The 14,326-nt window shown below is 45.6% G+C and overlaps 1 protein-coding gene across 1 annotated transcript in view; it reads right to left on the bottom strand.

Annotated features, from left to right (window-relative positions):
- The window catches only part of PCNX2 (pecanex 2), a 298,842-nt gene that overhangs the window by 29,272 nt on the left and 255,244 nt on the right, over positions 1-14,326 (bottom strand). The window contains exons 26-27 of the mRNA XM_042960259.1: positions 7,448-7,701; positions 590-823 (exon numbers count right to left, since the gene is read on the bottom strand). Of these exons, the coding sequence (XP_042816193.1) occupies positions 590-823; positions 7,448-7,701 (488 nt within the window). The remainder of the gene's footprint in view (positions 1-589; positions 824-7,447; positions 7,702-14,326) is intronic.

Below are 14,326 nucleotides of genomic sequence, written 5' to 3'. Positions count from 1 at the left end.
TTTGGCTTTTCAAATCCCAGGAAGCAAAGTCAACTGACTCCCTCCCTTGCTCCTTCCCCAGCTCCTCCTCCTGGCCGACCCTCCTCCTCTTCTTTCTAGAAGCTGTTGTCCTTGGTTTCATTTCTGAGAGGCTGCATTCATCTCCGGAAGTGTCCTCAGCATGTGGGCGATAATGCCCAAGAGACACGACTGCGGAGTGAGATGGGCCATCTTGATGGCTAAACAGATCGGTTGCAGGGCCACAATTCCATACGTTCGGCAAATCCTCCGGATTTCAGCAGATATCCTTTGTACGGAAAGCTCCACAAGCAGCTCTAAACAAAGAAGTTTCCAGACTTTCAAAGCTATGACAGACGCTTAAAACGGTGCTAACCCTGAGCACAGTATAGAGAGAAATATACCTTCAAGGCTCCTCTATCGGAGAACGTGGTATGTGAATTCTTCCTTTTAATTTTGTCTAAGTGTTAAATAAACATTTATCCAGATGCTAATGTTCTGTCTGCCATACAGTATAAGAGACGGACTTGATAAATGCTTCTTGTTTTTTAAATTTGATTCAGTACCTCCAGCCCCCACCTCCCTGACCTACCTCTTGTCTTTTCCGCGCACAGTACTGAATCCACTCTAGATAAACGTTACAGTAGCTGGCTCGTGTTATCCCCTGGAGACACGGGACGTAGTCATCATCGGTGTTAATGTTGAACATTGCGAGGTCACGCTCAATGTAATGCCACTTCGCAAAAGGCTGCAGGGACTTCAGAAGTGATTCGTTTTTGATCCACAAGAGAAGTTTGGGGGACGTTACCATATAGTATATGATGCTCTGCAGACAGAAAGCAAGATTTTGAGCCCTTAGAGCCGTTCGAAAGACGCAAAGACTTCTTATTTATTGTATTTCATAAAGTAAATCAATGTCAGGGAAGTATGAGACATAGTTGGTTTCATGGCACTTCCTGCCAGGTTTAATGCTTAGGACTTACTTGAGACATTCTAAAGTGTCCTGTCTTAAGGGTCACCACAGGGGTGAGGGAAGTGGGAAGAACAGAACGCTAACAGAATGTACCAGAACAGAATTTCCATGGTGAGGAAGAATGACAGCCAGCCCTACCCCTTCAGAGAGAGACACACGAGAACACCCTTGGGTTGCCACAGGCTCCTGTGGAGGCCACGGGTGGCTGATCCTGCTGGAAGACACTGGGGCAGACCCTCTCCTGAGACCCCAGCCAAAGACTGTTTAATGAACAAAAACAACAAAATTCTCAAAGAACGTTTTTTTAATGTTTATTGATTTTTGAGAAGGTGGGGGAGGGGCAGAGAGAGAGGGAGACACAGAATCTGAAGCGGGCTCCAGGCTCAGAGCTGTCAGCAGAGAGCCCGATATGGGGCTTGAACTCACAGACCTCGAGATCATGACCTGAACCGAAGTCGGACGTTCAACCGACTGAGCCACCCAGGCGCCCCCAAAAACAACAAAACTCTTATGGAAAGTACTTATGATGTAGAATTGTTGAAACACACATGCACACGTAATCCGGGGTGCCCAGACAGTGGACATCTGTGATGCCTTCAAAATAACCCGTGTTTTCCCCTCCATCAGACAGACACTCCTCTGAGGAATATCCCAACTGGGGAAAATGCCACCCTCGGGCTTTCTTCGTCTAAGTCACAGCTTTACCGAAAGCCATCTTGCAGTTTGCGAACGAATGCGTCCTTCAGAAAGGCTAGCGCCCGGCCTGGAGAAGTCAAACTGTCGCAGAGAAAACGAAAATCCAACTCGGATGTGGGTGCATCGGCAGCAGTGGTGGTATACCTTCATTATAGCCTTCTGTACCCTTTATTATCTCAGGCAACTGGAAGGGGTACTCAGTGCCACTGAGGCTGGGGCGGCCCCGGGAACGTGGCTTGTATGTCACCTGGGAATCGCCAGCAACAGGGAAGGGCGGCGTCTGGTGCAAAAGAGGCAGCGATGCACGCTCCCGTGGCCCCAAGCCCCGTGGCCCTCTCTGATTATAAAAAGACATTCTTCCCAAGGGAGGAGGCAGAAAGGAAACCACACGGCCCGGACCTGGCCAGGGCGTAGGTGGCTTGACCCCCGTGACTGAGCGGGCAGAGACATACTTTTCCAGGCAGGCTCCTGCCCTCTCTCCTGCTCTTCCCTCCCTTCGGCTGGGACACGAGATCCGGAGCACCAAGGTTGGCGCTTGCTGACGAGTGTCCGGTTTCAGGTTATCTGAGGAGTTTGAGCAGGTGAGTGGGTGGACGCACGGGGTCCGTGGATTCGGGCCAAATGACGGCAAAGGCCGGACTCAGCCGTTCTCGGCTGTTAGGACCGACGGCAGCCTGGACTTCGGGAAGGCTGATCTGCGTGCAGCTCATGGCGTGTGGCCTGCCTTCTTTGGGGCATATTCTCTGTAAGCCTCCCCCACCCGACCCCAAAGTGGTGGAGCGGGGACAATGAAGTCCGCGGTTCACACGCTCTATCGTTCCTGCGGCACTGCACCCAGGACAACCCCGTCAGCCTTGAGAAGTCCCTTCAGTATAAGGAGGGAGGGGACAGAGCGGGAAGGAAGAAGGAGGAGGCCACAGGAGGCTGAGTGGGAGGCAGAAAGGACAAGGCGCGAGTAAAGTCCACTTCTCTTCATCTTTCGGAGATTTCAAACAAGACAATGAGTATAAAGAACTCAGCACGTGGCCTGGCACACAACTTCTATTTGGCATATAAGTCCTTGGATCTAGGACTTACCCATCCAGGGGCTTGAGGCTCAGGGAGTCCGTGCCAGCAGCCCAGGTGAGGGGTGAGGGGTACGGGTGAGGGAACAGAAGGCATGTGGGGCCGGGAGACCGCTGAGTCTGTGGCGGCCACCAGAGTGCCTTCCAATATTCAAAGATGTCAGTTCTGAATCTGGAGGGTTTTTGTTTTTTTTTTAATGTTTATTTTTGAGAGAGACAGAGAGACAGAGTTCAAGCTGGCGAGGGACAGAGAGAAAGGAAGACACAGAATCTGAAGTAGGCTCCAGGCTCTGAGCTATCAGCACAAGCAGGGCTTGAACTCACGAACCCTGAGATCACGACCCGAGCAGAAGTTGGACGCTTAACCAACAGCCACCCAGAGGCCCCTGGATCTGGAGGGTTTTCTACGGCCGACTTGCTGGCAGGATAATTTAAAGCTTTTATGAATGTGGGTGGTTTAAACAGCTGACCCAAAGTTACAAGCACAGGAGGATCTGTGACTGGCCAGAGGCAAGGTGTCTCAGCTGACGATTACAAAGGGTACGAAGAAATTGGGTCTGTCTGAACATCTGGCTCTAGCAAACATCTGGTCTGGTCTTTCCCCAATATGTCCCAATCACATGTACCAGATAGGAACAACAAACAAAACTTGAAGGGCGTTTACTTTTTCATTCATTTCTAGGGAGGAATGAAAATAACCCCCTCGACCGATGAAGTCAGCATAGTTAATGAGGAGTTTGAATCCCAGAGGTTGAAACTTCCTCCTCCAGGTCTGGCAGAACCTTGCAGTGTTGACTTCCCAGTGCTGCCCCGGCTCAGCTCCCCAGTGCACGAGGGGAACCCGCTCCCCTCGCCCCGGAGAAAACACAACACACCCAACGGTGGCAAACCATACTCCATTTCCATTTCACGTAGGCAGAAATCCTTTCGGGGAGACAGAGTCAACGAACAGTGTGAAATCCTTGCGAATCTGTCAGGATGAAACGGATACGACACTAAGTCGACCCGGTAAGTGAGGACAGGGAGAATGAATGGACAGCATAGAACCATGTGGAAAGTGAGACCTCTTCTGAATTAATCCACCGTATCTGTCTCCTCCAGCAGGGATTCTCCTGGTTTCTCATTTTCATTGTGGATCAGCATATTCTATCAGACAGCTCGTTCTAGGAAGGGGGCCCCGGCAGGCAGACCCACACGTGCGGTCTTCCGCTTCTCATTCTGCAAGGCCAGCGATAAGCGCATCTCCTTTCTGAAAGGCTTGGACAGGAAAGACGGCGGCAGGAACACCAGGCCCTCGCAGAAAGCGGATTCCTTGACTGCTCCGAGGGTTTTCAACACAAATAAGTGGAGGGGAGCTGGAGGAGGCACCAGAGAAAACCCTCCACTCGTCAGGAAGGAAATGATTTCAAGTATATTCCTACAGGGTGGGGGAACTGACCCAGTTTATTAGGAGATTAAAAAAAAAAAAAAAAAAAAGAAATCCTTTTGTGTAATGGAAATACTCCATGCCTTTCTTTCCTTTCTGATTTGCCTGCCCAATAAAAATAACAACAATGACGACAAAAAGAATGAAACCCAACTCTTGAAACTTTGAGCAATTCAGAATAACAAAGGCAGTCTTGTTCCCCGAGTAACCAAGGTTTTTACCCTCAAATGCTGTTTCTTCTGTTCTGATAGCCACTGGGCACCCCTGAGATTTTCTTTCACTAGCTCCACGGGGGGGGGGGGGGGAGGACGGGGGCAAGTTCTGAGCCACCCCACAGCACAGGGCAGGCAAGCACTGAGTGCCGCAGGCAGAGAGAGCCCCGCACGAACAGGCCCGTTGATGCTACTGGGAACTAACCCACCTGCCACCCGACCTGGGCCCCTCCTGAGCACTATTTTGGAATTTAAGAGAATTCCGTTTCTGTTGAGCACAAATATGTCCGTAGTGGTGCCCAAGCTTAGTTGTGTATCAAATCACTTGGGAAATGAGTTTAAAAATACGGGGGCTAGGGCCCCTCCCCAGGCCCACGGAGTCAGAATTTCTGGGTAGGACATGCAAGTCTCTGATTAGCCAGCTTACTCGGGGAGCCCGGTGCCAGGGGTCTGCCCCCAGCTCGCGAGCAGCGCCCCGCCAGGTAACGAAGCATTGCGCCGGGTGCCTCTCCCACCCCACCTGACACTCGCCCCCCCTTCTTGGAAAACAGAGTTAAGGGCATTGTTTTCCCACAAACTAAATATTATCTGGCAGGTTCTGGGCGGGGGTGGGGCGGGGCGGAGCTCCTTCAGCCTCGGCTGCTTGCACATTATCCTGGACTTGTTTATCGGGAAACTGGTAAACTGTCATTTTACAAAACATACGGGGGATTGGGAGGCAGGAGAAGAGGAAAGTGAGTATCAATCCAATTACCAGCTCAAGGGAGGGGGGCCTTGAAAAGCAGGTCCCGGAGTGGTGCCCCCAAGGCCTCTGGAAAAGCCGAGAGGGGAGACCCTGAAAGGGCACCTCATCCTTTCCCTCTCTCTTCTCTCACTCGTGGCGGCCTGCTGGCTCCATCATGTGTGGCTGGGTCTGCCCACAAGTCTCGCTCACAGGAAGGCTGTTTATGGGGAGCTCCCGATTCACAGAGATGTGGCTCAGTGTTGAACACATCTGGATCTCATCCGCCCGGACTCTATGGCCCGGACCCCAGATCCGCATTACCTGGGACTTTGTTCATTCAGTCCCAAAAATTCCCTGGATACCTCAACACACAGGTCGCCACACCGAACGCTGGGGACCCAAAGAGGAGTCAGGCGTGCGTGGCTCCCGTGCTGAGGGAGTCGCCGGAAGCTGCAGGTGAGGTGAACGCCGGGCAAGGGCCCCAAGGGAGCTTGTGAGCACGGGGAGCATGAGGAGAGAAGGGCAGGAGGAGGAAGTCTGGCAGGGGTGGGGGCGGGGGGTCCCGGAATGCGTGTGCAAAGGGGGAGATGGGTGGCAGTGTGGAAACTCTACCGGAAACAACGGTGGAAAGTCCCAGATGGTTTCTCTCTGGGTTCAAGGCTGCTCAGAATGCACTTTCCTAACCCCTCACTGCTGGCACAGGACAACCTTCCGGCCCCTGGGAGACACCAGGAATGTAATGTGGCAGCTTCCAGGAGCATTTCGAGGGGACCGCTGGTGCACGCCCTTGGTCTTCGTTTCCTGTGTCCTCTCCTCCATCCACTGGAGCCTGGGGCTTACCTCTTGCAACATGAAGGGGGGGAGTCACTTAAAATGGTAGGGCTGGCAGCTGGAAGGAACCTGGGTCCCTGGGACTTCCTGGAACAGAGCCACAGAACAGAACCCCTCCGTTCTTCATTCACGTGTGACAGAAACACACTTCTCGCGCCAGCGTGCCACGGTTATCTCGTCACCCCCCAACTCTACCCCCAGTTGCGACGCCGAGTCTGCCCAGGGCTGACTCTGTATGAAAGACAGTCTTGCAGCGCAGTTTATAATGGCCAAGGGAGCAGACCGTGGAATCATGAGGCAGGAGGTCACCACTCCCTGATGTGCTTTCCCAAATCTTCCCCGATGTATGCAAGGCTGGGCAAAACAGCCACAGTTTTGCGTGAGGCGGGGCTGTAAATTCCTGCACCCCTTCGGCACACATGAAGGTGGTGAATACGAACCCCTAAATGTGTTTTGAATATTCCGCACAGGAAGGGGTCTCACGAACATTTCTCATTACACCTGCCTTGGGGTGTGAGGCTCAAGAATTACTTAACCTTCTGACTCTTTACAGTCTGTCTTCTATTTCCTGTAAACTTGAGCACTATTGACGCACACGTGGGGCTCTCCTCGGTAGCTATTCCAAATTTCTAAACGTCTTTCTTTTAGTTGGTTGAGACTCCTGAAGCTTCAGGCACCTGTGTTATCTGCCTACCTTGTATTTCTTCATTTCTGCTGGGCCACCTCTCACAGCCTCAGCTGGCAGGGAGTCTGGGATCTCAGACGGATGAGCATCCTCGTTTTAAATGCCATTAAAATGTGGACCCCTGTGAGGACCAGGACCCGGGGTTCCCACCATGCAAAGTGCTCCCTATGAACAGAAGCCCGCGCAGACTGTCCTCCCCCCTGTTAGACCCGACTGTCCCTCTGCACCCTCGTTCAAGGTTCATATTTGTTTCCCAGGACACTTCACTTCAAACCGGCACATTTTCTGAGGTTGAGTATGGGTTAGGCAGACGTGGCCCCAGAGCAACAGGAAAACTATGTCATTAGTCCCAAACGAGTGAGGAAGAAAGGCCGTCATAACTAATCCTAACTGGATCATTTCGCTATACTTTTGAGTTTTTAGTTTAGGCTCAAAAAATAATTCTGGTTCTAGGGTGGAAATTGCAGAGCATCTAAATCGGTAACTTGTCGCACGTAAATGCTGAGGTTTAGTGATATTTCCAGGACATTTCAATTTATCGTCACCATCATCACCATAGCTGGGCTGTGTTAGAAAGGAAGACACCGATTTAGGGAAGGAAGGGAACTGTCTATTAGTGGCCACGCCTAGGCTGTGACTCAAAGCGTGAGCTCCAGGTTACCTCAAAGCCCTTGAGGATTTTTCGCAAAACCAGTGGTTCCCAAACCTAGCTGGGTCTCAGATTCAGAAGATGAGGAGAAGCTGCAGCATCTAGCCTTTTGCAAATCTCTTTGGGAGCCTCTTGAGCCAGCCCCGAATGATTACTCAGACAAGTGTCCCGGGGCCCAGAGCAGCGATACCTTGATGTAGTATCGGATGAGGATCCTACGCAGGTCAAAAACCTGTAGCATGGTGGCCGCGTTGTTGTCTATGATGCTGTAGCCCTCCAGGATGTACTGTGTTCGTGTGATCTCCCAGGTGAGCCAGCGGAGGTTGAATGCGGCATTGCAGGACAACAGGTGCGGCAGGTGGCCCGGTTTACAGCAGCAACAGCCTCTGTCGTCCTCATCACCTTCCATGATGGCCTCGACCTCTCTCTGCTGGCAGTAGGTTCCTGGCAGAGCACAAACAAGATGGAAGTTATACAAGGAGTCACTGGGTTAACCTTTGTTCACAATGGATTTTCCCCGGCCTTCCCTGGAGGGGAAGACACCGAAGAAAGTCTGGGAATCAGGAGGATTGTTTAATTCTTAAATTCCCAAATAAGTCACCGTTCTCGTCGTCATTAACTCTTTCCTTCATTCGTGTCCATTCTGATTCTCAGCTCCTCCCCATTCGTGTGTGTGTGTGTGTGTGTGTGTGTGTGTGTGAGAGAGAGAGAGAGAGAGAGAGAGAGAGAGAGAGAGAGAGAGGAGACAGACTTGCACGGTGCTCATGCACACCAAGTTGAAAGGCAGTACAGTTATACTCTTGAGCTACCTTTACCAGAAACCTGCAGGTCACAGCTGAGCAGAGGGGAGGCTAAACAAGGGTAGCAGGTGGAGATGTCTGAGAGCAAGTAGGTACGTGCTGATGTGTTTTTCAGGATGGAAAGCTCCCTGCTTCTTTTCTGGAAGAGCTCCGTTGCCTAACCATAAGGGCAGACCACGCCTGCTACCTCACCTCACATGACTGAGAACAGGGATGTTGTGGGGGGGGGGGGGCGCTCAACGTTTTTGTCAATGATTTAAAGGGGAACATACACAGTGTGCCAACGACATAAGTTACTGGCACTGTCTGGAGTGCAGAGTTGTGACCGAAAACGATCTCCGCAGACAGGATGGTGGACTGAAACTAACATGCTGAAAAACTAATAGGAATAAATGGAATATCCTGCATCTAGTTTCAAAAAACCAGCTGCACGCTTTGCGAATACATGCTAGCGTATTTTACAAGTACTCTGGTAGTTGCATGGATCATAGGAACCAGAAACAGGAAAAGCGAAAGATCCTACTCGGAGTGGTCCCTCAGAACCCTTGGGTGTTTTTAGCTTAGGAGAAATGTGGTTTGACTTCTGTTGGAGGAGATCATGCTGGCTGCTGTCCAGAGAACGGACTACAGAAGAAGCAGGGGTGGGAGCCAGGACATCAGTTAGGAGGCTGTTAGTTAACACACATGACACAGTGGTGATTTGGATAAAGGCCATTGGGGAAAGTATGGAGAAATGATCACATCTGGATCTCTCTGAAGGTAGTCTGTTAGGATTTGGGAACCAATTTGGATGGGAGATGTTGAAACGATTCATGAAGAATGGTGTGAAGTTTTCTGACCTGAGCAAGGTGAAAAGTGAAAAGACTGTCCACAGAGATGGAGAAGATTGCAGGGCGAGCAGCCTTTGGGTGGGCTGAGGGGAAGATCAGGAAGTTTTTCTTCCATATGTGAAGTTTTAGCTGTTCGCTATTAATCAAAATGGAGATGTCAAGTAGACAGTTGGATTAAGAAATCTGGAGTTCAGGGGAAAGGTTCTGGCAGAAATTCATAACATCTGAGAGAATTATCAGGATATAGGGGCGATTTAAAGTAATCTGGGGAGAAAGGACAGGTCTGAGAGCTGAGCTCTGAGCGTTCCATTCAGAGGCTGGGGAGGTGAGGTTCTCCCAAAAAAATGATTGGCTAGAAGTGGCCTGTGAGGTCAGAAGAAAACCAGAAAGAAGCAAAAGGCAAGTTAAAAAAGAAAAAAAGAGTTTCAAGGAAGAGGGAGCATCAGCTATGTTAAATGATGCTTATAGGTCAAATTACCTGCGGAATTAACTGTGAGATTTGGCCATACAGAAGTGAATGATTATCTCTGCAAGAGAGGTGTCGGTGTAATGATGAGTGGGGGAGGGGATGCCTGCTTGGAGCCAACAGTAGGGGAGAGAAAAAAGCAGGGACAGTTAGTGTAGGTAACACTTTTGGGGAGTTTAAAAATCTTTACGACTTTATTCTATTTTTGGCCATTTATTGCATAGGCTGGAACCTCCTGTACAATGTTAAATAAATGTGAGTTTAGGGGGAAAGTATTCAGTCTTTTAGCATTATGTAAGGACACTAGCTGTAGGTTTTTCATAACCGCTCTTTGTCAGAAGGAGAAAGTCTTCTTCTATTTCCAGTTATCTAAGAATTTATAATAAAATCACAAATGGGTATTTAATTCTAGCAAACGCTTTTACTGTTTTTCCCATTTATTCTGTTGATATGGTAAACCCTATTGATGAATTTCCACATATTAAACCAATCTTTCATTACCGGGAGAAACGTGACAGGTTTATATATTGTTGGATGTGGTTTTCTAGTATTTTGTTGGGAATTTTTGCATATATACATTCACAAGGTATACTGGCCTATAGGTTTATTTCCCTGTGATGTCCTTGTCTGGTATACATGTTGAATTTATGAAATGAATTGGAAAGTGTTTTCTCTTCTATTTTCCGAAAGAGTTAAGGCAATATTGGTCATAATCCTTGCTTACATGTGTAATAGAGTTTAATACAGTTTACATGATTAATGGTAACAGGGATTCTAGAGTTCTCTCTGTGGCCAAGATGTTTTGTTTTTGTTTTGTTTTGTTTTTCCTTATGAATTCAATTGCTTTAGCACATATATATAGGTCTATTCAGATTTTCTGTTTCTTCTGGTGTCAAATTTGGAAAGTTATATTTTTCAGTGAGTTTTTAATTTCACCTAACTTGTCAAATTTATAAAATGTCCTTATTATTATAATGCTTTAAGATCTGTAGTAATGTCCCCTCCTTAATTCATGATCTTGATAATCTGTGTTTTATCTTTTTTTTTTTTTTTTTTTTTTTCTGGATCAGTCTGGGTAGTTTTTTTTCTTCAATTTTATAGGTATTTCCTCAGAATCAATATTTGATTTCATGATTATTTTCCTCCATTGTTTCTTTATTTTATGATCCATAGATTTCCTGCTCTCTTTTTTTTTTTAATTTTCTTCTTTTATTTGCTTCGGGTTTTATTTCATTTTCTTTTTCTAGTTTCTTCAGGTGAAAGTGTAGGTTAGGAGTTGCCAATTTGTATTTTGTAAAAGGTCAGAGAGTAAATATTTTAAGATTTTGGGGCCACATATGGTCTATATTACTGCTGCCTCCTCGTCCCCTCTCTTTCTCTTCTTTCCCTCCTTGCCCATCTCCCTCCCTTTAATATAAAAGCCATTCTAAGCTCATAGCCATAGTTTGCCAACTCCTTGCTTAGATCATTGATTTAAACCTTTCTTCTTTGCTATTATAAACCTTTAGAGCTGTAAATTTTTCTCTACACATTGCTTTGGTTGTATCCCATACATTTTTTATACTGGTGTTTTTAATTTTCCTTCAGTTCAACTATTTTTTAACTCACCTAGTTTTTATTCCTTAAACCTCTGTTATTAGGTGTATGCCTTTTGAGACTGTTTTATCTTCATGATCAATTGACTCTTCAATCATTATAAAATATCTTTATTTTGGCTAGGGATTACAATGTGCATTTTCATCTTCTTGCAATCTGCAATAGATGGATTTCATACCACTCTTGCTGTAATGTTGTAAGATTATTAAAATGGTATATTGACTCCTTCATGTCCTTGCCATTATTGTTGTCAAACATTTTACTTTAACGTATATTTAACCCCCATAATAGACTGTCATTATTCTGCTCTAAACAGTAAAGTTTTTAAAAAGAAAAGAACATCTTTGCTAACATATTTGCCATTTCTGACAATCTTCATTGTTTTATGTAGAATTGATTTTCTATGTTATCATTTGCTTTCAAACTGAAGGATTACCTTTAACATTTGTTACAGTGGAGGTTAGCTGGTAATCATGTCAACTTTTGTTTTTCTGGAAATATGTAAATTTTGCCTTCAATTTTGAAGGATATTTTCCTTAGCTGTAGAATCCTGGGTTGATAGTTTTCTTTCGGCCCTTAAAAAATATCATTGCACGGTTTTCTGACTTGCATTATTTCTTATAATATTTTAATAATTCAGATGCTTTTTCCCTGTCTGTAAAGTGTTTTTCAAACTTTCTCATGAGCTTGACAAAATGATTATAGAAAAATCTCAGATGCTCTTTGATTTTTCTTTCTTTAATTTTCACCAGTCTGAGGATTATGTGCTTAGGTTTGGTTTTCTTTGTGTTTATCTGGCTTGGGGTGTGCTGAGCTCCTGGGATTTATGGATTGATATTTTCCATCAAATTTTGAAAGTTTCTGAAGAATATTTTTTCAATTTTTTTCTGCCCCTATTTATCATTTTTCCTTTTGGATTCCAATTTTACACATATATTAGAATGCTTGATATTGTCCCCATAGATCACTGAGTTTCTATTTTCTTTAACCTTTTATTATTTGCCTCAGTTTGGACAGCTTCTATTGCCTTGTCTTCAAGTTCATTGATCTTTTCTTCCATCCTCTGAATTTTTCATTTCAGACATTGGATTTTATTTTTAGACTTTCTGGCTCTTTCCTATGATAGTCTCCATCAGTTCACTCATTATGATAATTTTTCCTCTGAATTCCTAAGCATATTAATATCTGTTTGAAACTTCTTTTCTGTTACCTCCAACATCTTTGGGTGTGTTTCTATTTATTGTTTTCTTTTCCTGGTTATGGACCACTTTTTCTGCTTATTTTCATATCTAGAAACTTTTATTATATGCTGGATATTGTTGATGCTATAGTGTTGACAGTCTGCACTTCTTTGTTTGTTTGTTTGTTTGTTTGTTTTTTTGGTCTTTTCAAAGAGTTTTGTTTTGTTAAGTAGTTAATTTATTTGCACATCAGCCTGCCAGCTTGATCCTTTTGAAACTTTTTTAAAAATTTAAATCCAAGTTAGTTAACATATAGTGTAATAGCGATTTCAGGAACAGAATTTAGCGATTCATCACTTACATGTAACACCCAGTGCCCATCCCAACAAGTGTCCTCCTTATTGCCCCTCACCCCTTTAGTGCATCCCCCCACCCAACACCCCACCAGCAACCCTCAGTTTGTTATCTGTATTTAAGAGTCTCTTAACTTGTTTTTAGAGTGTCTAGAGTAGACCTGTGGGGTGATAATATCTCTACTCCTAAAGCTTGGTCTTTCTGGGGTCTTGGTTGAATTCCTGGGATGTTCAATAAGGTGTCTCTGCTGGATGATTGGAATTTCTACATCTCGGCACCTTACAGCCTCCATATTTTCTATTTAGTTCAGACCTCCACAGTTACTATTCTCTGTCAGGACTTGCCTCTAACAGTCAGCAGGTTAATATTCATCCAATTACTAAAGAGGATCCCTGTACAGATTTTTACAGTGCCTTCCTTGTGAAATTCATTTCTTTCTGATACTCTGACCCACAAAACCCAGCTACCTTAGCAGCTGAGAACTCTGATTCTGCTTCCGTAGCTCAGCAAGACAACTGTACTCTATTTGGGTGTTGCCCCCAACCCCCATACTACAGATAAGAAAGGGTCTCCAGGAAGAAAGCAAGGGTAATTATGGAGCTTACTTGTGTCTCTCCTTTCTCTTGTTGATCAGAGGCTTGCACTGTCTGTTCAATATCTGAAAGCAGTTGATTAAGATATTTTTCCTAGTTTCATAATTGTTTATGGCAGGAAGTATAGTCCAGTACTGGTTACTCAGTCATGGCCAAAAGGGTAAGTCTCCGAATCCTTTTACACGTCTTCTGAGACTGAATTCAGACGTAAAAACTTTCCTGACATCCATTCCCATACCATTCATTTTTTCCAACATCCCTTATCATTATTTACAGTGCCTGCTACTTAGTAGGTGCCGACAGAGTAGTTGGTGCAATGCCTGAATGGGTAAATGAAGGGAAGATTTTTATCCAGGTCACTGCATGCACAGGCAATGGAAACTCTATTGAGAAAACGCATGGCAGATTATATTGCGTGTTTGGCAGACAAAGAAAATCAATGTTTGTACTAAGCCTCTCCACAGAACCCATAAATGAGATGGTCATAACAAGTCAGAAATGGGAAACTACAACCTTCAAGTAATAATGTACATACAGAACTGTTAGGATAACAGTCAATGAAACAGAACTCAAGATCAGGATGGAGAAAGCAAGCAGGCAGTGTTACATGAAGTGTAACAGTGAAGGGCTGATCCCACATCTTTGATTCCATTTGTCTTTCCCCAAGACCTCACTGCTTTGGGTTTTAGCTGAAAGCACTCCTTTTTAAAACCTTTCAAGGGTCTCTTAGCTCATGCTGCAATAAAAAGCTTTTATTCCCTCTGGTACAGATGTATAGAAATACATACATGAATTATCAGCAATGAGTAATTCACACTGCATGCTCTGGGGCCTCCAGAGTGAGTAATGGCCACAGTGTCCTAACTGATCCGCCCACTGGGACCCTTGGACGTGCAGGCACTAGACTCCGGGGGCGGGAGATGTCTCATCCTACTAAATGGCACGGGGACAACACTGGTTTTCTGCAAGTAATAATGTAATTCGGGAAGAAACCCTCTTTCAGTGAACAAAGTGAGATAGTTCTTAGACTCCACAAGGAAGAAGCATAAAGGAGGATTTTCACCTCCAATAGGTTAGCAAAACCGGTCAAATGACATGCTTCAAAAATCTGCATTTCTTTACAATTTCTTTCTCCATACTTCTCCATCCAGGTCTGACATTTACCATGTTGAGCTGAATGTAAGGGTTTTTTTTTTTCCCCTTTACATTGGGATGAATGTAAGGCGTTTTTCCCCCTTACATCAAACAA

The sequence above is a fragment of the Panthera tigris genome, chromosome D2 (assembly GCF_018350195.1).
Source record: "Panthera tigris isolate Pti1 chromosome D2, P.tigris_Pti1_mat1.1, whole genome shotgun sequence".
Lineage (NCBI taxonomy): Eukaryota > Metazoa > Chordata > Mammalia > Carnivora > Felidae > Panthera > Panthera tigris.
The sequence above is the reverse complement of the archived record's forward strand: the minus strand, read 5'-3'. Positions and strand labels throughout refer to the sequence as shown.